This window comes from Antennarius striatus, chromosome 18 (assembly GCF_040054535.1).
Source record: "Antennarius striatus isolate MH-2024 chromosome 18, ASM4005453v1, whole genome shotgun sequence".
NCBI lineage: Eukaryota > Metazoa > Chordata > Actinopteri > Lophiiformes > Antennariidae > Antennarius > Antennarius striatus.
In genome coordinates, this window is record NC_090793.1 from 9,582,821 (window position 1) to 9,607,500 (window position 24,680).

The window sequence follows — 24,680 nt, forward strand, 5'->3', positions numbered from 1 at the left end:
TATAGGACACCTGCGAGATCTGTGCCCCCCCCCTGTGTAAATTTAAATAGTAGCTAAACTTAGGGAGAATGTGGGAGAGCAAGGTGTAGGTGGATTGGCAGACAGGTAGATTGCGTATTTTATTGTACGGATCTCACTCCCTACTCCAACATCTGTTGGGCCAATGCTCCCTTTCCCCCCTCTCTAATGTTTCTCTGCCACTTCTGGTATGTGTCAGATTGTTTGTCACACCATTAGGTTCATTTTCATTCATCCCAGTTGGAGGCTTAATTTCAGGGGAATTTCTCTTGTATTATTTGCCCCAGAGTCACACAGTCACCTGTTTAGCTTCCATGGCAGTGACTTTTTTTTTTAATAATTGGAAAAGCTATGCCACTCTTTGAATTAAAAATGAATTATTTGAATTATTATGTGGATTTTGAATTTCTTCATACTAAGGTTATGCAATGTGTTGGTCCTGTAGCATGGCATATTAAAGTGGTCTATGTTCTGCATAGAGAGTGTAGTGCATGGTAGGGATATGTGCTCAAGTAATTAGACTTGGCTGTTGGATGGGGATCATCCTCGCTCATATGGTACCTGGGTATGAAAAGACACATATTATTAAAAAGATCAGTTGATATTAGTAAGAATTTTACTATCAGAAAAGATACCAGCAAATTGTGTCACAAATGTACTCAGAAAGTCAACAAAAAAGATGTTAAATTATGACAAAAACTATCACCAACTTGACTTGGATGCTTCAGTTATAACCAAATGAATGCAGCATTTTCATTATACATGTTTTGTTGATATCATTAATAGTTAACTATTTATACACAATCATTAATAGTAAGTTAGTACAATAGTTATAGTTATCACTATAGACCAAATCCCATAAGTGCTTACAATTGTAGCTTCATATCAAAACCTACAATTTTTCATGTGTAAAAAACAAGAAACTAATCTGTCTAAGTTGAGGCGTGAACCTAATTGCATGTTTTTGTATGAATCACTCAACAGCAAACTCAAATCTCAAATGGTTTTGAAAATACATCCACCACCACCTGTAGATAAAGATACTGTAGTCCATAGTTTTTAAAAGATAGAACTCCTATATAATTTATGCATAAATGAAAGTCAGTATAAAGGCTCACATCTGTACTGTATAGAGCAGAGAGGAAGTGACCGACCAACTTGAGGAAGAATACTCATCATCTCAAATAACCATCACTTTGACAAAACACTGAAGACAGCAGGGGTCACCAATTGGCAGACCGCAGACCAAATGTAGCCTGCTGGAGGGTTGTACCAGACCACAAAGCCTTTTGAAATAATTGGAGAAAAAATAGATGACTTATTTTTAGCTTTCATCATCGAAGGACCGGGCATGGTATGGCCAGCTCGGGTAGAGACGCATGGGTCCAAATGTTCATAGATGCTATGTCGGGAACACTTTTAGATCTAAATACCCTTTCAGTCACTAGAAGGCCTGAACTACTAGCAAAGGTTAGCTCAGGAATGCTACTGAAGAGTGGATCTTGCTGCAGGATGAACAGATGACTAGTCAGAAAAACGGTGCAACAGTAGATTAACAAGGTCAGACTGGTTATTCTGGACATAGTTGACTTTGACGTTAATTACAAGACCAAATCATCCTGTGTGATTGGTGGCTACTCCCTGTGGAGATTTTTGTTTTTGTAGGTATTGAATTGTTCATACCTCAGCCTGGGAAATGGGTGAACTGATTGGACCTCATGCAATTTTAATTGAATATCCCTGCAGTACAGAGTGACTTTTGGAAAAGTCAGACATTCGCAGACCGAAAGAGAATGATGGTGAGGCAGAAAATGAAAACTCATAACTATAATAGTTGTGATTACAATTAAAACTTACTCTATTTCCACCTCTATCTTCAGCATACACTGGGTCTTTACCCTTTCTTGAAACGTTTTTGCAAAATGATGTCACAAATAAATTATCCGAGTGGAGCCACAGCATCTCAGCATAAACTGAGAGATGGATTTAAAGACCTCTGTGCTGTGAGACTAAAACAAACACAGATGTCAGACTTCTAAGCCTGATGCACAGCACTGGAATAAATGAGTGGGTTGTCAATGAATTCACTTCTACCTTTGTGAAATGCAGTATGTCGATCAGTGAATCATCTTATTAAAACACACCAAACTGACCTTATATCTCCTCAGCAGACGCCATTCACGCAGTCCTGTTCTGCAACTTTCCATAGTCATGCCAGAGAAAGAGAGTGACCTCGTCTCATTAGCTCTTGTGAGTCATTGGCGTAGATATTTGTGTAGATATTTGTTTTCCAAAACACAAAAATGTGGTTCAAGAAAACTCAAGAACTGCTGCAAGCATGTGGCCCTGATGCTTTATCTAGTTGCTGTGAACCAGCTGCAATGCAGTGATGCACTTTAATATTTAGATGCATGAGAACCTGACATCCATTGTACAACTATGGATACAGATTAGCCTCAGAATGCAAACAAAGTGTTGTGCAGCTTGAAGGATTTTTTATTTTTATTTTCAACAACGGTGAGTTTTGACATTGAAAATGTTAGTTTTATATAGTTTTGTGTTTTTTTTTAAATTTGTTTGAAAGCATTCTGTCCCCACCATTCAGTAGATTGTTACACATGCTTGTATTTGCATACAGTGTTCCAGATTTGCACTTTTTCATTTCAATGTAAAATACTTTCTACTTTAAAGTGATCACAGGAAGAGGATGACTCTGCCTTTATCACACGTTACCACACAAACACTAGAAGAAGTTGGAGCAAAAGAAAATATTTGGTTAGCTAAAGTTACTTAGATAATAAGTTCAAAACATTGAAAAACAATTAGCAAGGAAATAAAGAATTCATAAAGAATAATACACCAAAATGCACCTTTAGAACATCACAAACAGGTACGGAAAGTTTCCCACAGGAGGCCCATTTAATTAGGTTTTCATGCAGCGATCTCTTTGCAGCCCATGCTTCTCCTGAGGTCGAATTTTACTCACCAAAGTTAAAGATTTATTTGTGTTTAGTAAATTTTTTAATTTCATGATAGATTCCTATTGCTAAAAGCAAAAAAAGGATTTATGCACATTTTCGGCTGAGAAACTGATGTAGCTGATATAGAGCGTAAAATGTTTTCTGTGTCAGCAAAGGAACATCTCAAAGATCACATATATCCTCTGTCAACCAGATTTAAACAGGTCATCCATGCCTTTAAGTCATTACATTTAGACTACAGTAGCTCGTAATATTTAGCTCTAAGCCATGAATATAATCTCACTGCTTCAGCGAGACCCAAATGCATCTGATCTGTTTCTAATAGCCCTGATGTAGGCATCTCTTCTTTAAGTAACTGGGAGTATTAGACTTGATCTTAAGATTTTGAGAATAACTTTTACAGCACTTCATAGTTTAGCTCCCAGCTCCTTTGATGAACCGCTGTACCATTATGAGCAAGGATGTATCCTCAGATCCTTGACTAAGCCTCTGTTGGCTGTTCCAGAATCCTGGCTCAAGACTAAGGTGACTGGGCATTTACAGTTAAAGCCCTTCGGATCTGGAACTCACTGCCTGAGGATCTGAGGTCTACGGAATCAGTAAAATCTATTAAATCACCTGTCAGATCTCTTAAAATAATCCTGTTATTTATTCTAGCACATACTTGAATTGCTAAAATGTATCTATTTTTACAATTAATTTACACCACAGTCCTAAGAATATGTCATGCAAAGATAAAGCACTCTTTAAGAATCTGTTTTTCTTCTGCTCAGTGTTATATTTTGTACAAATGTCCACTTTGCTTCACAGCTTGATTTTTTGGCTGTAGATACAAACTGGGACGGGGCTTGGACCGTCAACAAAATCTTCCCGGACAAGGGATCAGTGCTGAACGGGCACTGAAAAATAGTTTGACAAGGGCTCAAATTTTACTTTATTTTTACCCTGTTTAAAGTTTATAAATATATATATTTTTTATTTTATCATACCGCGGTGCTCTGGCATCGCACCTGGAGTTTGCTCCACCTCATGCCCTGAGTCAGCTAGGATATTCTCCAGCTCCCTGTGACCTGCGACAGTGGATGAAGCGGTATAGAAGATGAATGAAAGAATGAATATTTTATCACATTACATATGTGCATCAGGCATATACATATATGCACCACAACAGAGCTGATTGCCACTCTATCCCACCCCCAATTGCATGCCTACAGGCCCCTTGTGTTTGGGTGTTATGGGCCTGTACACGCCAATATGCATGTGATTGAACTAACAAGTGTGATCTAGAGTGCTAATAATTTCCCTACAGGGATCAATACTGTATATCTTAATCTCAATCTTAATCAAACATATTTAGAAACTATTGGGACGACTCCAATGTGCTCATTAAAAAAAATCCAGAGGCGTAGGGCTGGTTCTGTAAATGCTTCACAGCACCAGACAGTCTGGGCTAAACATCAGGACAGAAAAAATTCCAGACCAATTGTCAGAAAGAGGAACCTTGTGAAATTTGGCTGATACGCCTATTCTGTGAGCCGTAAGCCGGATTCTCTTCTGGGCGCCTGCGAAGGAAGTGAAGAGAACCTGATAGCAATGATTGGAGTGGATAACGAGGAGCTGAAACATGACTGATGTCACAGTGTGAGATTAGGGTCAGCTGTGCCAAAGAGAAATACAATGACTTCAGAAAGCTTGTGCTCCCCTCAATGCTGCGGCTCCTCTGGATAAAGTGCTCTCCGGTGATGAGCATCACCTCTGTGTGACCAGAGAACTCATGACTGACTTTGCCTCATCCGTCTCTCTCTGCTTGGTGGATTATTGACCAGTCTTCACACTGGCCAATGTTTGATCCCATATACTGTGTCAAGGCTGGATGTACCACCGAGTGCATCAAGGTCATGTCCATGGATTTTTTACTTGCAAGTCCATTTTCATCTTTCAGTTGATAATAAAATTCTTTTTGAGGGAAGTATAATAAGCTCCCCAGTTGTTATTCTTGCAGAGAGTAATTACAAGGAGGAAAACAGGACAAAAGAAGGGGCTCTGCAGTGTTTGCACTAAATCATTTCTCTACTAAAACATGATGACAGTGGAAACTGTCCTTGAATGAAGTCTATTTCTTGCATCTTGGTTAGCATGTCCCTGGTGACTCAGATAAAAAAATGTTTTTATGATGTTTTCTCTGCACTTGTTTTATGGCAACAGATTACAACCACTCAGTTTGAAAGACCTGAAAGAAAGAGGTAGATGTCCTTTTTGGTACGGTACACAATCCCATTTTTTAATCCCAGGTAAACATATGTAGTCTGAATTGTTTTACTTTTTATGTGAGGTGTTGTCCCTCGCTGCATTTTTAATGCCTTGAACACATCCCTGTGTTCTGCAGCTGTTCATCTCACATCTGCAGGCCAAGTTATTGTCATTATTTTATTCAATCATATTCCTTTGGCCAGAGGACACACAGGCACATTTTGTTTAAATGCTCAAGACCGACAAAAATGTGAGTGGTGGGCCAAAACAGCTTCACCAGGTAGAAAAAAAATCTGACCTCACTTCTCTAATTACAAAAAGCAGTTTTGTAGTGCTGTCTTTAGGGCTGGTTAGGACATACAGTGCCTTGCGAAAGTGTTGCCCCCACCAATAACTTTTTTGACATTTTGCCACATTTACAAATAAAAAAGTGAAAAGTAGGATGTGCAAAAATATTGTCCTCCTGTTCTCTCAGCTCAGCTAACTGACTCCAGAAGTTCCCTTATGACTTCTGAATGATGCAATGCTGACCTAAATGACTAACAATGACAAACAGAGTGCCTCTGTGTCATTTGGTCTCACATTTGAAATGTGGCAAAATGTCAACAAGTTTTTGTGGGGCTAATACTTTTGCAAGGCACTGTAGCTACAACAGCTCTGACCAGGTCAACGACTTTTCTTTGTTTTTGGCAGGAAAGCATCTTATCCTCACCTTTTAGAACACAGTGGTGGTAAAACAAAACAGATGGAGCTGTTTCCCAGCTCCACCTGAGGGGTGGAGCTGGAAAACACAGTTCTGAGTAAGATATTTATGGGAGGGTGTGTGTGTGTGTGTGCTGTTACATATTATATATTTGTAAAAACATGTTACATGATTATTGGGGTTTTGTGCATTTATGTGTTTCTGTGAGTTATCTCAATTGGGTTGATAACAATAACTTGTCTAATTGTCAAGATTGTGTTTGAGAAAAATAAAACTACATAGAAGCACATAATTAAGCTTCCAGCTACTATCAGTTTCATATTTTGTCATCAATGTTACCTCATCACAAAACTAGTTCATTCCTTTTTGTGGTTGCAGACATTTGTAAATGTGAAAGGCATACACATTGATAAATCTCTATATCCTGTAATTTTTATGACAGATTTGGCATTTCTGGAAATGTGATTTAACACTCAAAGATTGGGATGCAGTTACACAAGTGCGCACACGCATACTTTTGCTATGATCATAGTCTCTACATAGTCTCTATTACCAGACCTTATTTCTCCCCTTCTGTGCTCTAGACTCTTGTCGTCTGTTCTGTCTTTGGCTATTTTTCTTCATCCTCTTTCATTTTTCAGTTCATTTAATTTCCCTTTCATCAAGTGTTGTTGGCAGTTGTTACATCTCTTCCCAACTCCCATAGCATTCTGAGCAGCATAATTTTGAAAAATGCCAGGAGAGGGTCATCACACTGTCAGGTGTGTGACCACATCAATAGGAGCTGTTGTTTATAACCAACAGGGCTGATAAGTTACGCTGGTCATGGTTCCTGGCACAGCAGGCGCACACAGTGAAAGTGCTCTGAAATGGATTTTTTTAAATTCGTGTACTCAAATCACTGTAATTGTGGGTGAAAGAGAGTGTGCTGTTGGACCTGCAGGAATCATAGTGTTGAAAAAGACATTTGTAAATTTCAATGCACACGGTTAATTTTTCAGATCACTGGTAATAATTTCATAAGAAAACAAAAACGATGTAGCGATGGTCCAGGTCCATTTCTGTCTTGTTTTTGTAAGTGGTTGTAATAAATATGCTCATAAAGTATTATTATAATTTAGATGTTTTGGCCTTATAATTTAGCCGACTGAACAAATGGAGCAGCTAGGCTGTCTGCTCACCTCTATACTGATTTGTTGCCTCGCCTCAGGTACTGCAGAATGCAGCCTGAGGCGGAGGGAACTGGCACCTGCAAAGTCACCACCGTTCTTGAAAAGGTGGATGTTTTGTGGGCGGGTGGAGTGTCTTTCCTGCTGTTGTTCAATACAACCTTCCTTTTTTTTTCTTTTTAGGGATGCACATTTTGTTCCTTCTCATGCAAACACTCAAAACATCCCTTCTATCATGATATGAGATGAGTACTCACAGTCATAGGAAGTGTTTCTGACATTAGCCAATACGACTGCAGGCTGCTGTAGCTGTTTCCTAGTCATTTTGTTTCACACTGCTTTAGGGTGTGTTTTCCCAAGAGCTTTCAATGTGCAAGAATTATTTTGAACAATGGTAAGGGATTTCTTTTCCTTCCTTTCTGCCTAACTGGATTCAGTATTAGAGAGATGCAACTGGATTGCAAGTCATTTATCTTTGCTATGTGTACATGGCATCATGAGTAATGGTACTTTCATGCTTTTCAGCTCTCTTGATTACTGTGGCCCCCACCCTTCCTCCTGCTTGCCTTCTTATTCCTGTGACATATTCTTTCAAATGTAATGCCGACAGATTTGACAAAGTCAGATGCAATCCATGGGGGAATGAACGTGAGCATTCAGCCGAAGGAGGAGAGCCAGCAGTTTGGACATTTAAAATCAGAAGAGTACAGATAATAAGAATAGGATGGATGCTTAGTTCAGCATCGCTGTGGGAATTCAACTATACTTTATAAATGTTGCTCCATTCACAACATTCAGTGCTGGGATTGTATTAATGTTAACTTTCCATCACATTTTTACTGTGTGTTGTTTCCCATTCTAACACTACCAAGTTAAAAAAATCCTCTTTAAGCACACTTAATTTGAAAATCCAGAATAATGAATGAGAATAATGGAAGCTCAGCGTCTCTGTTTGTGGATTTGACACGGCTGTCCTCCAATCTGACCTTTGCCATTGTTATCGCTGGGCAGTTAAGGACCCGCTGTAACCATGGCAGCCTGTGGTAAGTTGACCTGCCAGTGGCTGATCAGCACCGACTGTAGTTTGTCCTGCTGTTTCCAAGATAAATGTTGGTGCTGTACATCTGATTAGTGTCACTGACGATCCATAGATCTTATGGCCCTTGAATGGCAAGCCTCCCTGCCTCTACTTTTTCTTCTACATAGACATAAACCTAGCCAAGTTACCTAAAGGTTTGTGAAACAATTTTAATTCAAATAGTTAAATAAGCGTTAGAATTGTATTTAAATCCCTAAAGTGTTTGGATAAGAAGCTTCCTCGCCTCAGATCCAGGTCCAGTAGCTTTTTCTGCTACGTCTTCAGGCAGACAAGTTTGAAGAAGAGGAGTGATGAGCGTTATACGACTGAGGTGTACCGAGTTCACCGGTATGACGAATAAAGAGACTGTTCATGGCTCGTACTTTGTGGGATTAACAGAAGATTTTGCAATACACCTGGGCTAACTTTAACTAATTTCGGCCATGTAACAACGACAGAGGTTATTTTCTTCTGTTAACAACGGACAGTTTGAACCAGTATGACCTTCGTATTTTAGATCCTAATATTTGAGTCGTCAAGGGCTTCTTCACCTGCAGAGATAAGGAATGAAGAATGACATGTAAGTCACACACAAACATTTTTATCACCGTCATGGCCCGAGGTGTTCGTCACTCTTCCGCTCCAGTAAAGGCTATAATTAAACTCTTATCTGCTCTGGCACTTAGGACTTAAGGAAGATGTGGCAGCAGATCAACGTGTGGCCGTTTAGATTATGGGTCTATCTGGTGATTCTAGACGCTCCTCTCTTGACGCGTCGCTCACAGCTTGAGGATGGATCGGTGAGGCTTTGTGTGACCCCGTCGTTTCTTCTTCCTCCATGAAATCACTTCACAATGAATGATAACTGGATCAGCCGCTGTGTCAGAATGTCATGGCTGTGCTATCAGTGTGATCTGGATATCTGTTGGCATGTCACCTGAATGAGTCCCATTTCTGTTGTTACATTAAAAATTCAATGTGACTTTAGATCAAATCCAAAAGCATAAAGCAAACCTGGGGCACCATTCTTCTCTCGGTGCTATGAGGTAGTGATGCCTACACACACCTATAACTGATGTGCCTCACAAACATACATGCAATACCACATCGAAAGGGAAACATAAGAATCTCATCCTCATTAAGACACACACACACGCACACACGCACGTACGCACGCACGCACGCACGCACGCACGCACACACACACACACACACACACACACACACAAGGAAGATGTGGCAGCAGACCATCTGCTGCCACACACACACACACACACACACACACAGACACACACACACACACACACACACACACACACACACACACACACACACACACACACACACACACACACACACACACACACACACACACACACACACACACACACACACACAGACCAGGTTAACCAAGGCTGCAGCCACCTTAAGTTACTAGAACTGCTTGGACTCCATCAGTCAGTAAAGTTTCACCTCTGGTCTACTCCACAGTGGTGTTTTGGATTTAGCCCTAGGCTGTGTGTGAGAGTGTGTCTGTGTGTTTGTGATTCTGGAAGCGTAGGATGAACAGTATGACAGAGAGAGAGATGGAACCTCTTATTACCAGTTCAGGAAAGAAGTTTTTACAATAGTAAGAAGCTCATTCCAGTCCTAATGGCTCCACACAGACCAAATATCAGGATTGTTTACCCTCAGAACGTCATTAAATGGACCGTTTGACACACAAGTAGAGTCGGTGTGAGGATGAAATATTTACAGTGTTGATACACAAACATGATCTCTTTTGTTTACTGATCATTGGACTAAAAATAGCACCATGAAGTATGATTAATTACTTGTGCTCTACAGAGACCTTTGTTTGCAAAGTAGACATTAGCATCTACACAATGGCTTGACCCCCGGGGCACACACTTCCACAAAATGTTTGTGTACAGAATCTCAGTGGTCAGTTATTTAAGGTGAGATTCTTGTCCATATGTTCAGTTGTTGTTATAGTAAATTGAGGGACTGCCCCAGTTGGTTTTCAGTGTCTGACAGACGACTGATGATGCGGCTGATTGATCAAGACCAACTGTCTCATTTATATTTTATTACAAAGCGTTTGCTTGTTGGTTAATTCAGAAACAGAAACCAAGAGATTGAAGCACACTCATGAAACTGGCGACAGAAGTGAACATGATAGAAACACACAAACGTTCTTGATTTCTTCATCACTCAGTGCAATTCAGTAATTTTCATACATTTTCATTGAAAGTGTACTTTCAACGCTTTCTACCTTCATTCCTGCTGGTCCAGTACTTCCTAACTTTAATTGAGTTAGCGTTGCTGGGTTGCTATTTGTGGGTGTGCTTGCTTACACATTTGTGTGCTGTAAATGATTCTGCATTGGAAAGTAAGAGTGTTTAATGCTCATCTTTTTCCCAAAGGGCTTACAGACCCCATCAGCCATGACTAAAGCTTTTTTCCTACTTTAAAAAAGCCTCTGCTAGCAATTTTAACCTCCCTGGAGTGATTTTCCACCATTTATCATCAGCACCATACGTGGATTTGCATCTATTTACTGGCCATATGGTACACCTTTATATTACAAACTTTTTATGGACTGTGTTTGCCCGCTGGATTAAGTCTATGGCATATATTTGCACATCAAATAGATCTAATAAATACCTCTCAGAATAGATTACCTGTAGCTGTCACACAATGCCGACTGTAAAATTGAATTTCTTGCCATTTTCTATTCAGTGTCATCTGGAAAAACACAATTATGAGTTTAAGTTTGTGAGTTATTATAGGCACTTTATAGTCAAGTGATTTTAGTATAGTAGTAATGCTATAGTAGCACCTCATGACCATGTATTTATTACAGTGGTGAGTGCATAAGAACAGGAACTCTTCAAATTTACACATGAAGTGTAACGTTTCAGGACAGCAGTTTTCAGTTCGAAAACCAAAAATAAATGTTGTCTGACAAAGAGGGAAAGGGACAACCTCAGAATCTATTTCTGTGACATCCTCTTCACCAATGGAAGAGACTTTATTGCATATATCACTGCTTTGAGCTAAGTGTGCTGAGGACAAGCTGCGATGTCCCTGCACCCTGCTTAGTGCACTATCAGAACAGATTTTGTGCTCTAATTGAATCAGATGTCTTGCTGTTTGGAGCAATAAAACAGACTTTGGGCTCTTTTCGATCGACTATTCCTGTGGCAGATTTTTATGTTGTCTACAAGAAACTGAAATGTTAACATCATTTCAGTTTCTTGTAGACATAAAAATCCGCCACAGACTTTTGGCATTTTAGTAACTTAAAAGCTAATTTAGTGAAGATGAAATTATTTTTTTATTCAGTACTAAAATGAACCACATTTTGAAATATACTAATCATCTTAAATGTGTCCATCTTTGTCTTTATTATCACAAATCTGCATCCGGTATACTTTTTGTTCAACATGCCTTACCTTTTTTTTACTGACCTGGCAAGGTAAATTATGGCTTATCTAAACTACATTTAATATAAGACTATATAAGACTAGAGATGGTCAAACTCCTAGCTAATACAGCTTTGATTTGAGTCAGCAACAAAAGCAATCAGAAGAACAGTAAATATGATAAAGTTTTCTTCCCTTAAGCACTGAAACAATAAAGAAATCTTGTTTTTTTCACAGCTGTAGAGCTGAATTGAACACAGAAACAGGTAGTTAGAAACAAGCTCAGATAAGAGTTCCATAGTTCCATTGCGTTGCATCACATTCACATCCAGGATTGTTATTGTGAGTTGACACACATGCATGTAGTAGTTGTGCCCTTCCAGTCACAAACTTCACCATGACACCCCACTGTGGCATCCCACATGCTACATGCTGCTTTCTGTTAATGGAGATATCACCTCCCTCTCTGCCTCCCTCACACACACCTTCTCTGCTCTGCTTTTGTTGTCCTTTTTCCCCTCTACTCCACTTGCACTTCACTTCCTACAAATCCTTCTGTTGTGCCTCTTCATTGGCAAACTCAGTGAAACTAATCAATAGTAAGGCGTCATTGAGTGCACTCTGCATCTATTTCTCTGCAGAAACTAATCAGAGCCATTGTTTGTTCTCCTAGACACACTGTCTCTCTCTCATTCTTCTGTAAGTCAACAAATGATGCATGACAAGTAGAGGAGACAAACAAATATTGTCTATTATTTAGTGCCATTTCATGTGAAGCAGACTGAGTTTCTACCAGCAAGGGTAAATTTTTCTCTATAATGAACGCCGAGCACTCTAATGGCAAACCGTTGACATTTTGAGACCTCCCCTTGGGTACAGCGTTAGTTTCAGCATCAGGAAATGCCACATTTGAGAGAAAAACAGTGTCAGGAAATTGAGTGATTATATTACCCTAAGGTTTAATTTAAAAAAAAATAATTGCCACTAAGGCAAACTAGTGTCTCTGATGACTCAAAGAAGTGAGCTGACCTGTAACCTGACTTAAATGATGCCAGATTTCCCATAATATACTTCGGTGGAGGACACCAATCCTGATGTTTGAATGACCACATCTGTTCTCTTATTCCATGTAATTATTTAACAGATTCATTCATAAGTGACTTTTTTGCACCACCTCTGCCCACTCTCCCTCCGCAGTCTCCATAAAATTCTGCTGACTCTCCTGCCCACCAAAATTGGAAACCTGCTGACTTTTTTCCTGACACTTACAAGGCGCTGCAATACCACCACAGACCATTAACTTCTCTCTCTACACCTTCTATTCACTCTTTCCCTTCAGCAGTTGTTAAATCTGTTTTCACTTCTCTCACTCCCTTTGCCATTTGATTTTTCTAACTTGTTCCCAATGGTCTTTTCTTTCATCGATATTCTGCAGACTTTGACACACATGCACACTACATCCCCAGACATTTTCAAAATAACAGAAATAATGGCATTTTTTTGGTCTCTACTGAATGCTGTTTGCAAAATATCTGATGCCAATTAAAGACATTGGCATTGTTTCCCTCAGTATTTTCAGATCCTGTCAGATTCAAGCTGGGGGAAGAGGTAACACTATGTTGCATAGCAATTACAGTACATCTGTGTCTCTGGTGCTGTTTTGATACGACAGCATCCTCCAAACTATCTCAATGGGGCTTTGGCCAAAGCCAAAATTAAATCAACAATTTAACAGACTAATTGCCTTCATAATTAGGAGTGGGGGATATGTGGCTCATAGTGTGTGAAGACAAGTGTTTATGTCCCTTTTAACGAATCATTTAAGAGCACAACAGCACTACCTGCAAATCTAACTATACGAGGCGGACGTGTCCTGGGAGAGGAGTGGGAAGAACTAATGGTCTGAAAATGAACCGCTGATCAGCTCCTGCCTTGTTCTGCTTAAAGTGCAGGACTTACACGCAACAGTCAGCACGCCTAATTACTCTTTTTTTTGTAAACTTCATCTTACACCAGTGGGGCTGTTAAATTCAGAGTGCATGGTGATTGTACTCATGGATGGATATAATGTAATGATCCTGTTCCTCCTCCTCTTTCGAGTATGAGAGTTTCTAAGGCTGTTTTAGTTGCTTCCCTTATCAGATGATGCTGTAAATTCATTTTAGCTGTTGTGTTTCTGTTTATACCACTGTTGCTCCCCATGTCCCATCAAGGAGTGGGCTTTATATTTATTGATCACAGTGACAAAATACTGTATTTTGAAGCTACTATAGTTCATTTTTCCAGATAGGAGTTTTTGTGGTTCCTGAAACTAAAGAGTCAATTGTGAGATATCAAGGAGGAAAGGAAATTCTGACAAAGTAGAAACATAAATGTAATCAAATAGTCATGTGTTAGTGTGTATTATATATTATATTAGTGTGTAGACTGTTTTAGCAAACATGTATGCATCCTTCAGACACGGAAGTATCTGCACCATGAGTACAACACATTCACCGAAAAGAAGGTGTTCCGTAATTTGTCTAATTATATCGGTTCATTTAGTTTGTCCAACATTTTAAAGCACACTACGTGTATTGGTATGGTGTATTGACATCAGCACAATTTGGGGTTTTCCAGCAAAGGGAGCATCTGTGTCCATACAGCTTAGTTTCTTCAGTAAGTCATTTGATCTAAAAGCTATAGCTACATGCTGGTTAAATCATCATAATACAATTTATTGGCTATGAAAACCTACCCTTAAAATGTTGGTTTGAAACCTGTTTGACTCATATCTGCAAAAGAACCATTTTCTCTTTTTGGAAAGTACTCATTTTTTGTCTACCACCTGATGAATCCACTGGTAGTCAGTTTCGTCATTTTGCTGATGACACCTGGCTATATGTATATAGTCATCTGGTCCATTATTATAAATTACTAGATCTCAGTTTTAATCTTGGCAAGATAATGATATTGCTCACTACTGTCAGTACTTACAGTCAGATTTTTTGCAATAAAGGGATCCTGTCATTAGAATTGACCCCACTACAATAATTATTGTGTATATATACAGTGATTCCTCATTACTCGCGGTTAATGTGTTCCAGGAACCACCCGCAAAAATGAAATACCGCGATGTAACGACAAACTATTTATCTTATTATTTACGGTAATTTAAACTTTTATGAACCCTCCCCATATTGATATTAAACCACCTTGTATCTGTATTACCTTTTCCCACAGCCTTATCAACTGTTTAAAGCACTTTTGTGTCTCACAGAAGTGCACTGCATTCCGTGAGTCTCGGACTTGTGGATTCCGTCAGCCAATAGAATGTGTGTACGGTATCATGTGACCACCTACTAAAAATCCGTGATGAGGTGAAGCCATGCGTGTTGATGCATAAATGCATGAGGGATTGCTGTATACAGTGCGCCCTTGCGCAATTGCGCATTAACGATTGCGACTCCACTTCATCGCGGATTTTTGGTCAGCAGTCACGTGATACCGTACATGCAATCTATTGGCTGACAGCATCCGGAAGTGTGCTCGTTCCGTCAGTTTTGGACTTTCGTGAGACACAAAAGTGCTGTAAACAGTTGATAAGAGTGTGGGAAAAGGTAATACAGATAGAAGGTGGCTTCATATCAGTATGGGGAGGGTCATAAACCTTTTAAATTACCGTAAATAATAAGATAAATAGATCGCAATCTTGATCGCTGATTCCTCAATCGCGTTTGGTTCCTGGAACGCATTGACTGCAAAGACCGAGGACGTACTATTTAAAAAATTATACCTCCCCAAATTTTTGATGATCATCAGTCTTTCATCATGCTTTCTAACCCTTGGCCTTCACAAGGTGTTCATCAGGGAGATGAGCAAAGAAAAAGTCGATCTCTAAGAGGGGGCACAAGTGAGGATGAACATTACAGATTTGTTTAGAAGAGGAAGTGGTGCCTCAGGTTGACTGAAATTCGACCACAAGTTACACTGAGCGGTCAGAGAAACTTCACAGGAAAATGAGCTGATTTGACAGAGGTCTATGCTCCCTGAGAGCCATCTGGTTTGTGATTTAACATTCTGCTAATAGAGTGCATCCACATTTGTGAACTTCAAGTGTCTCAAGTGGCTGTGAAGTAACACTGGCTCAAAGGTCCGCAGTCACACAAAATGATTCGAAAGCCTTTCATTAATGGAGAGCTGTATCTGTCTTGGGGCGTTTTATTATGACAGTGTGCACGTCTCATGGAATTTACATCAAAAGCAGAGCTTTTCCACAGAGGAAGGTTATTGACAAGTTTAAATTTAATGAGTGCCCCACAGCTTTTGAGTGCTGTTTCACAGTATGTACTGTCTCACACGTCACCTGTGAACACAGTGAGATATCATGATTCTACTTATTATTTCTTTCTTTTGATTGTTCTACCTTCGCTTAGACATTCTTCATTTTACTTTGATATTGATATTTCCATCCATCAATCCATCCATCCATCCATCCGTCCATCCATCTTCCATCCATCGACTGTATTCGTCTCATCACCTCAGGTGCTTCCCCAGCGCATCGCAGGACCGCTTTGGTATTTATGTATAAAAATTGTATCAAATAAATTCTAAAATCAATTTGACATGACTTATATTGATAATTTTTATAACAAGGCGGTGGCTTTCAGAATACAAAGTGCAGCCCAGACTGTATACTGATTATCAACTGCTGTTGCTCCTATTGTAAAATTAGACCCAGTCCCAGGGGAAGACACTAACAGATATGTTGGTCTGACCATGGGGATTGGCAGGTTGAGGATGTCATGCTCTAATGGTACATACAAGAGAGCACCATCCTGTTATTGCATTTATGTCTTCATATGTCAGGACAGATTTTATCCAGGGCTGCATTAGATCCACTTTTAGAATGTTTCATCCACTAAGTGAATTATTCCTCCATAATGTGCAGTCTGATTCTGTAATGCTGTAATGGTAGCACATGTTGCCAAGGAAATGGCCTCAGAGTCTATGTATATGGCAGCCAATGACACTTGTAACCTGGTTAAAGGAGGAACTGTGAGCAACAACAGTGTTTTTCATTAGTTTGTCTGTCTCTTGGTTGCATCATCAATAACTCTTAACTTGGCTTACTATTCATTTTTGGACAGACATTCATGGTCACCAGAGAATGAAACCCAATAACTAATAATCCCAGGGATCTCAACAGTAATCAGATGGATTGTCTTGATATTGGCTACAGATCTCAGTGGTACTTAAAAATATATATTAATCCAGGCCTGAATCTTAAGACAAACACAAATATTCCTGATTTGATCTCAAGTGGCACCACAGTAAATATTAAATCACATCAGCAGCAGTCACTGGGGCAAAAACTGCTGAGACAACAGTGAACACCAGAAATAAACTGGCATGCATTCAGTACATTACAATACCATTACAGCCAAGGTGGTCAGAGAGTTTCTGACCAGGTTGTTCAAGGTGAGAAGATATCCGAGGAATGAAGGCCTTGGAACAGTACGATAGATGCATTATTTACCTTGAGGATTTTGATAGAGAAGTACAGAGAAGGTCAGAAGAAGCTCCACTTTGTAGACAGGGAACCCAGAAAGGAACTGTGGTAGTGCATGAGGAGGTTTGGAGTGGCAGACAAGTACGTTAGAATAGTACAGGAAATGTATGAAGGCAGCAGGGCAGCGGTGATGTGTGCTTCAGATGTGACAGAGGAGTTCAAGGTAGAGGTGGGACTGATCAAGGATCAGCATTGAGCCCCTTCCTGTTCGCAGTGCTGACATGTAGGCAGGCAGATGAAGTTGGACTGGAACCCTGAATGGACCATGATGTTCACAGATGACATTGTGATCTGCAGTGAAAGCAGGGAGCAGGTGGAGGACCATTTAGAAAGCGGGCTGCAAGAGGAGAGAAATGAAGATTAAACAGAAAATCTGTGTATATATTATGAGAGGAGTGGAGAAGAAAGAGTGAGGCTGCTGGGAAAATAAATAGCAAAGGTATAATAGCAAAGGAAATGATATTAATGAAATAGGGACGTAGAATGTGTTGGCAAGAAAATATCAGATTTTCTTCTTTTTTTTAAATTTGAGACTGCAGTTCATAATTCATGATAAGGGAATCAACTAGTTATTATTACACCTACTAAATGTTATCATTTTAGTATGGTGGTATTAAAGTTAGTGTTTGGTTTGTCTGGGTAACTTTTCTCATCCTGCTTTAAACCCTTATTTCATGGTGGCTCAATAGGAATGTGTGAATACATTAAATACATCATGAATGTTTTTACATTGCTACATGCCATGAACGCTATTTTGTGGTCTCATGGGCACTAATTCTGTAAAACAACTGTAATATTAGACTCCCTAAAAAGAATCACAGCTCTGCTGCCTCTGTCACCAGCCAATTTGCTTTGGATAAATGAGATAAAAACTTGTCATCCATGTGTAAATGGCACAAGCTGTGCGCTGCTATTAGACTTCTTCTCCTGTAAATTAAATTAACTGCAAGTGTGGTTAATTCATATGCATGTGCATTGGCATATGCAATCACGCAGGAATGAAGACATTTGAAATGTGCCCTATTTTGTGTTCATTAAATTTAGTCTTATTCAGTTCATTTCACATCTGCTTTTGGGTGGACAAATCACAGAATCTCTGAGGGGATAAGAGTGAAGCTTTTTACATATTAGTGTGTATCCTGGTGCTCTGAATTGACACCAAGTAAAAATATTCCGAGTGTAAATGTGCTGAAACAACTCTCCAGCAGCAGAGCACCTCATGCTGTTTGCTGCAGTGCTTTATTTCTCCTTGCATGAGTGTGAGATGAGACTCAAAGTATGAATAATGTCTTCCCATGTGGTTGTCTTTCAGTATGTATAATCCACTCTCCACTATGGTCCTAGCAGGGGGAGCATTGCAAAAAAGAGCTGTTAACATGACAACGCCTCTGTCTTTAAAACTTTCTGTCTGGCTATTTATGATGCTTGAAAATGTAAACTTTGAAAAACGTGTCCTGGAGTGTGATGTTCTGAAAATGCCACAATTACTGTCACCGAGCAAACCACCAAATACAACCCTTCTACAAACGATGATGAAAAAGCCCTACTTCCTGCATGGCCATGGCATTTACAGAGGCATTCACACACGTGTGCAGAATTCTATGGACAGAACAACAACAAAAAAATGCTAATCACTTGTTACAGACCAGGAAGTTAGCGAATGTTGACCTGCCAGATTGCTAAGGTTAGCCTTTAGCAATGAGACTCCACGTCTTCCTTATCTTAGACCAATTACAGCTTCCTCTGTCCAAGGACAGTAGAGTCACAGATTAATCTAAGCTTCGTAGGTCTCCTCTGTGACGGCAATAAACACCTAGAACAATCCCTAGAGTTTCACTTTGTGATATACACTGCATATAAATATATATTTATATGCCCCAAGAGTGTGAAAAACGACAAAATGAAAGCAAAGGGGTCTGATATCACTATTCTTGTTTGTCCTAAGTTATTACTACCAGTAATTGGACGCTATTCCTCCATTTTTTGTCTTTCTGTCAATTTCTCCACTGCTTATGAGACTCTGCTGAGTCCTCCTCATTAATCCCAACAGTCCTTTAAGAGCTCCAACGGCCGAGATATTTTGTGGATGATATACGTTTGCCAGGATTAAGTCTTCACCTCAAAGAGAAAATGTTGTAATTCACAAATCTTTCATCACCAATCTTTCATCACCTTGCTCTACTGAGCTTTATGAATATGACCTCTGTTGTTTTGCCAATGGTGAGGAGATGGATGTCTGTGTACAACCAGACCAACAGGGAGTTATGAGAACATGTAGACAGTGTGTAGAGGAAGGGGAAGAGAACTGGAGGATTGACGTGAAAGGCTTCACTTCTCTTATAAAAGTGAGGAATGTTTTTTGACTGTTGTGTTTGTGAGAGAACATTTACCCCTCCCATCAAAGTGATGTAAAGCAATACCACAAACATATTGTTTTCAGTCTTCCATTAATGCTCCTACCATCTGTAAAACTCCAACCTTGCCTCCTTCATCATTCTCCGTTCTGCAAACCGCTTCGAGTTTACATTGTTTTCAATAATGTGATGAAATGAAATGTGCCTCGAAGTAAAAACAAATACACAATTACTCACTGAATTACTGAATTACTGATATTCATACTATCCCTCTGCCTTACTTCTCTTCCACAGTGAATAAACACAAGCCGTGGATAGAGACCTCTTACCATGGTGTAATCACAGAGAACATGGATACAGTGCTGCTGGACCCCCCGCTGGTCGCGCTAGACAAGGATGCCCCCATCTCCTACGCTGGTAGGAAGATATACAACACACACACACACACACACACACACACACACACACACACACACACACACACACACACACACACACACACACACACACACACACACACACACACACACACACACACTTTCTTTCGTTACTGTGAGGCAACACTTTCCTCTCATTATAAATTTAATTTGTGAAAACCTTGCAGGTTACAAGGCATACAAGCAAATAAGCAGAATTGCTTCGATGATAATATGATGTACTGTATATTTTAATTGACTGCCGCACATACAGAGTCGCTGCACCTTTGGCACAAGATGTTGGGGTTTTTTGTTGGATGGAGGAAAGACGGCTGGATGATTCATAGTGAGTTTTATGAAAATGCATTTATTTCCATAAGTTTGTCAGGTTTTGGATTGAAGTTTCAACTCTTCTCCAGGATTTCTTCTGTTAATTGAAGCCATGCGTCATCCTTTTCTCACCGCTGAACCGACTCATTTAACCCGACCAAAAGATTGATCTCCAAAGCGGAAGAATATAATATCTCATTCTTTTCTTGATGGCTGTACATTTCAGTCTGACTCCATGGTGATAAATAACAAGCTTGTCTACGATATCACTCAGTTAGATGCCAGATAGATAGACAGAAACCCAGGAGGTTTTATGGAGAAACAACACAAACATATGGATTTAAAGATTATTTCTTTTAGTTTTAAGCAACAGTGTCTCTAATCTCTTAACCATAAGAAATCTTCACAAGACTGCACCGCAGCAGAAACCCATTCTTCAGTGCTCTCACTCATATTAACAAGTGGAGTTGCGTAAGCTACTGTGTGCTGCTTATTGTCAGAGCTTCTTTAATGAAAATAATTTTCTGAATGGGCAGGAGAGCAGAGCTGAGGAAAAGAGAGGAAGGAATAATACATAATAATAGAGAGAGGGAGAGAGAGTGTTGGATCGAAGAATGGAAGACGGAAGAAAATGAAGAATTGAAGAAAATGAAAGAGGGGAGGACAAATTCTCCTCATGTTTACTCATGAATTTACAGTAGTTTATGGGATACTTAATGAGCCTTTAGAAAGATTTATGATTAGATATAGCCATCGGAGACATTGAGAATAGAGAATGTATTATGCAGAGTCTGTCCATCTTTTATTAATGTCACAAAATTGGAAATGCTGCAGAGATTCTTTACAGACAGCTCCTCTCTAATCAAACAGAAACTCAATAATTTACATTGAATAACTTTCCCTAGTCATCAGATCCATTAGGCTGGCTCCACACAAATGGCCCAGACAGAAGGGGAATTCAGCTTGAATGTGTTCCTAAATGATTAACACTTTACTTGTTGACTCGAGAAGGTCAACCTGGATGAAATATCACCGAGGGGAATATGTAGAGCTGTGCACCGGTTACCGACCGGTGACATTTCCGTCCTTGTTTTTCATTGCCTGTGGTCTAATGAATAAAAGCCAAACAATCGCTACCAAGGAGACTGAAAAAAATGTCTATCAAAAGAGTAGCAGTGTCCCAATTTATCTCCCTTTGCAATTGTCTGCTGCTACAGCTCTCCCCGTGTTTTGCAAGCAAACATTTCACATGCAGCCCCCCCCCCCCCTTCTTCAAATCTTAATGTCAATCTCTTCTTCTGTTTATGCCTCTCTCTTCGCCTAATGCCACATTCCTTCCTTCTCAATTCAACTGTCCTGTGTCCTCCTCTTTATCTGGTAACTTTGCTCCTAGCGAGCCCATTTCCAGGCAGACACTTGGACTACAGGCACTCATCAATCCCAGTTTTGTTTTACTGCAGACCGGAGTAAGCCGTCCTTCTGGCTCCACATTAATTGCAGTGTGGGAACACAGAGCAGGATTGTTAAGTACTTCTATTCTCTTTCACATTCGTCTTATCTTTTTTCCTTCACCCACCCCCTAGACTTTATGCATCACCTTTATCTTCATGTCTTACCCTTAATTACCTTCAGATTATTCTTTAAACTTTGTCTCTTGTTGTGTCCCACATTTCACTCTGATGCAAACTAACCTACTGTGGGCCTATCTTGAATGTAACACACCGAGACAGGCATCCTGAAGATAAATTGTTATTACTCTGCCGTGATGGCAACACCCCCCTTGTAGCAAAGGTGTGTATACAGGTCAAGCGGTGCGCAACGATCGAGCATTCTCAATCAAATTAGCATGAGAAATGGTAGTGGTGGACTCCAGGGTGCTGCGAGGGAGGCAGTTTCATTTGCTTATTCTTTATCTCAAGGCCACAGTCAACAGGCGCAGATTCCCCCATTCATCACGGTACCAGAATAATGTGCTGTGGTACATTGTTTCCTGTGTGGAACTCAGACACTCTAAAGGAACAAAAGTAGTTGAAGAATTGGAGGGAAAGGGAGAATAGATAGGTGTGTGAAAAACAGTAGGAGATAGATTTCACTGACGATGGAAACCAGCATCTGAGGAAAAACAACAGGTTTGATTACCCCATTGGTTGGCTTCAGAGGTTTAAGGGAGTGCGTGTCTGTGTTTGTGTAAAATGCATCCTCACAATCGTTTACTCCTGGAGTTAAATTAACTGGGCTTCCATTCAAATGTGCTGCAGAGTTAAACTCAGTTTTAATCCGATAACATAAAGAAGAGCCGCCACAGTCCAGATTAACAGGAAATGGTGATAAATTCACCAGACAGCCCCACCATTCATTTCCAAACATGTCTGTCCAGTTTTGAAGATGTCAAAGGTTTTTGCTGCTTTGACTGGTAGCAGATTTGTTCAGTTTATTTCTCAGCTTGCTTCAGGGAACACAGATAAAAAAATCAAACTTCATTTCAAACTAGTCTAGATTTGGCATAACCTATTCATGAAAAACATCTTTTATAAGAAAAGTTAAACCTTGTGTTTTCAGCATTTCCTCTTACATTACATTACATTCTTGTAATGATTCTTAGCACCTGGAAGCTAAATGAAATCAAATCAAATTGAATATAGCACCAAATCACAACGGATGTCATCTCATCAACCTGATACTTCTAATGTTCTTGTACTCGTGTTGAGTTGTTTTGTTTGTTTGTTGTTTATTTTCTTGCTCTTCAAAATTCATGTTATATCCTCGTAGTTCCTGAATTATTTATCGACAGATACTCTGTTTTGTGAGCAACACATTATCACTCTAGTAACACCTCATTCACACAGGGTGCAAAGCGAATGTCCTTATGTCTGTGTTGGCGATGTTCAACCGCATTACTGTGTTGGACTCACACGTTTTGATGATCCTCGCAGCATGCGCCGCCCAGTGCTCTCGTTTTCTTGCTTGATCGATCATCTGTGGTGATGATTGTGTATTTGTCAACATTTGATTTTAAGGTTTTATGATATACTGTTGGATAAAATGAGCTGGTGAGAAATACCCTCATGCACATGAAGAAGTGACGCATGAAAATTACTGCCCATAATTTAAAAACAAGTCTGAATATGTTGTAAACATTTCTCACTTGAATTAGTGAAGGAAATTATACAACTGTCAAGAAGATCAATAAAAACACACAATGAGGGGCAGGAATTCACAACTTCACCATCCAGTCTGCCAGACTCAAAGATGGAGCTCCTGCTTTCGTTCATGGGCTTCCTTTCTGTTTTGTTTACATCCACGTAAAGAGCATAAATACCTCCTGCTTTTATAATCACCTGTCAGGCCTAAAAAATGTCACATTTGTGGAGTAAATGATGATGAGGAATCTCAGGAGGATTCAGAGGCTGGCTGTGTCCTCAGGCGAAGTGTTGCTTGTTCTCATAAATGTTCTCATTTATCTCAAACAGCATTTTATCGGAGCAGCTTTTCTGCTTTTTTGACTTAACCGCTAGAAGATGTTGGTCTCTGTACATACTGAACACTTTCCTCGTGCAACACATTATGAACATATAATTGCAGGAGTTTACAGCGACTAACTTTGACAGACAGGAGGACAAAGGACTTCTCAAAGTGGTTGAGCATGTATTATTCTGCTCTGAAGCGTCTGCCTGAGGCGCAGAGCTGGGATGGAAGACACGGGTGTAGTCAGAAATAACTTTCGGACCTGTCTAATAACTGTCCTCAGAATCATTCTGTTAGTAATTTGTTACTGTGAAAAGCTGAGATGCGGGACGATGTAGTAGAAGAATGACCTCCTCCTGGACATCAAATACCGATCTACATAAGACGTGTGTTACTGGACTGCAAACATCCTCAATATGAACATCCTGACAGTTCCTGCAGCTGCAGCAGATACGTTAGCTGCTAAACACAAACGTGCTATTTAGTCAGAAAAGCTGAAGAAGTACTGTAATTTAACAGTAATGAAAATAAATTCATGCATATTGCAATAACCAGTGGAATACATGATCCTGAAGATTTAATCATTACTGGTACAGTCTTGCTGCACTTTTATTTAATGCAAAGTTTAATGTCAATGTATTTTCACTGCTGGCAATGTATGTGCCAGCAGTGAAAAATAAACCATTTGAATCATGTGGGCATGCATTATTTACAGCACCTGACAGAACCAATCACAATGATGGACAGGTGAGTCATTGTGAGTTTTTCATTGCTGTCAGGAATCACATTTTTTCTCAGTTTTTTTGCAGGGAAGACATAAAGGAGGTGGTCTATAGCTCTGATTTGCTCTGTAATCACAATTAAAACTGTAACCTGAATCTTTAAGTTCTGATGGCTGCTTAGTGCTCTTTGGTTTATGCTATGTTGTCCCTATAGA

The 24,680-nt window shown here is 39.7% G+C and overlaps 1 protein-coding gene across 1 annotated transcript in view; it reads left to right on the plus strand.

Moving 5' to 3' along the window:
* clstn2a (calsyntenin 2a) overlaps nucleotides 1-24,680 on the plus strand; it is a 101,060-nt gene that overhangs the window by 28,554 nt on the left and 47,826 nt on the right. The window contains exon 2 of the mRNA XM_068340571.1: nucleotides 19,827-19,949. Coding sequence (XP_068196672.1) covers nucleotides 19,827-19,949 — 123 coding nt within the window. The remainder of the gene's footprint in view (nucleotides 1-19,826; nucleotides 19,950-24,680) is intronic.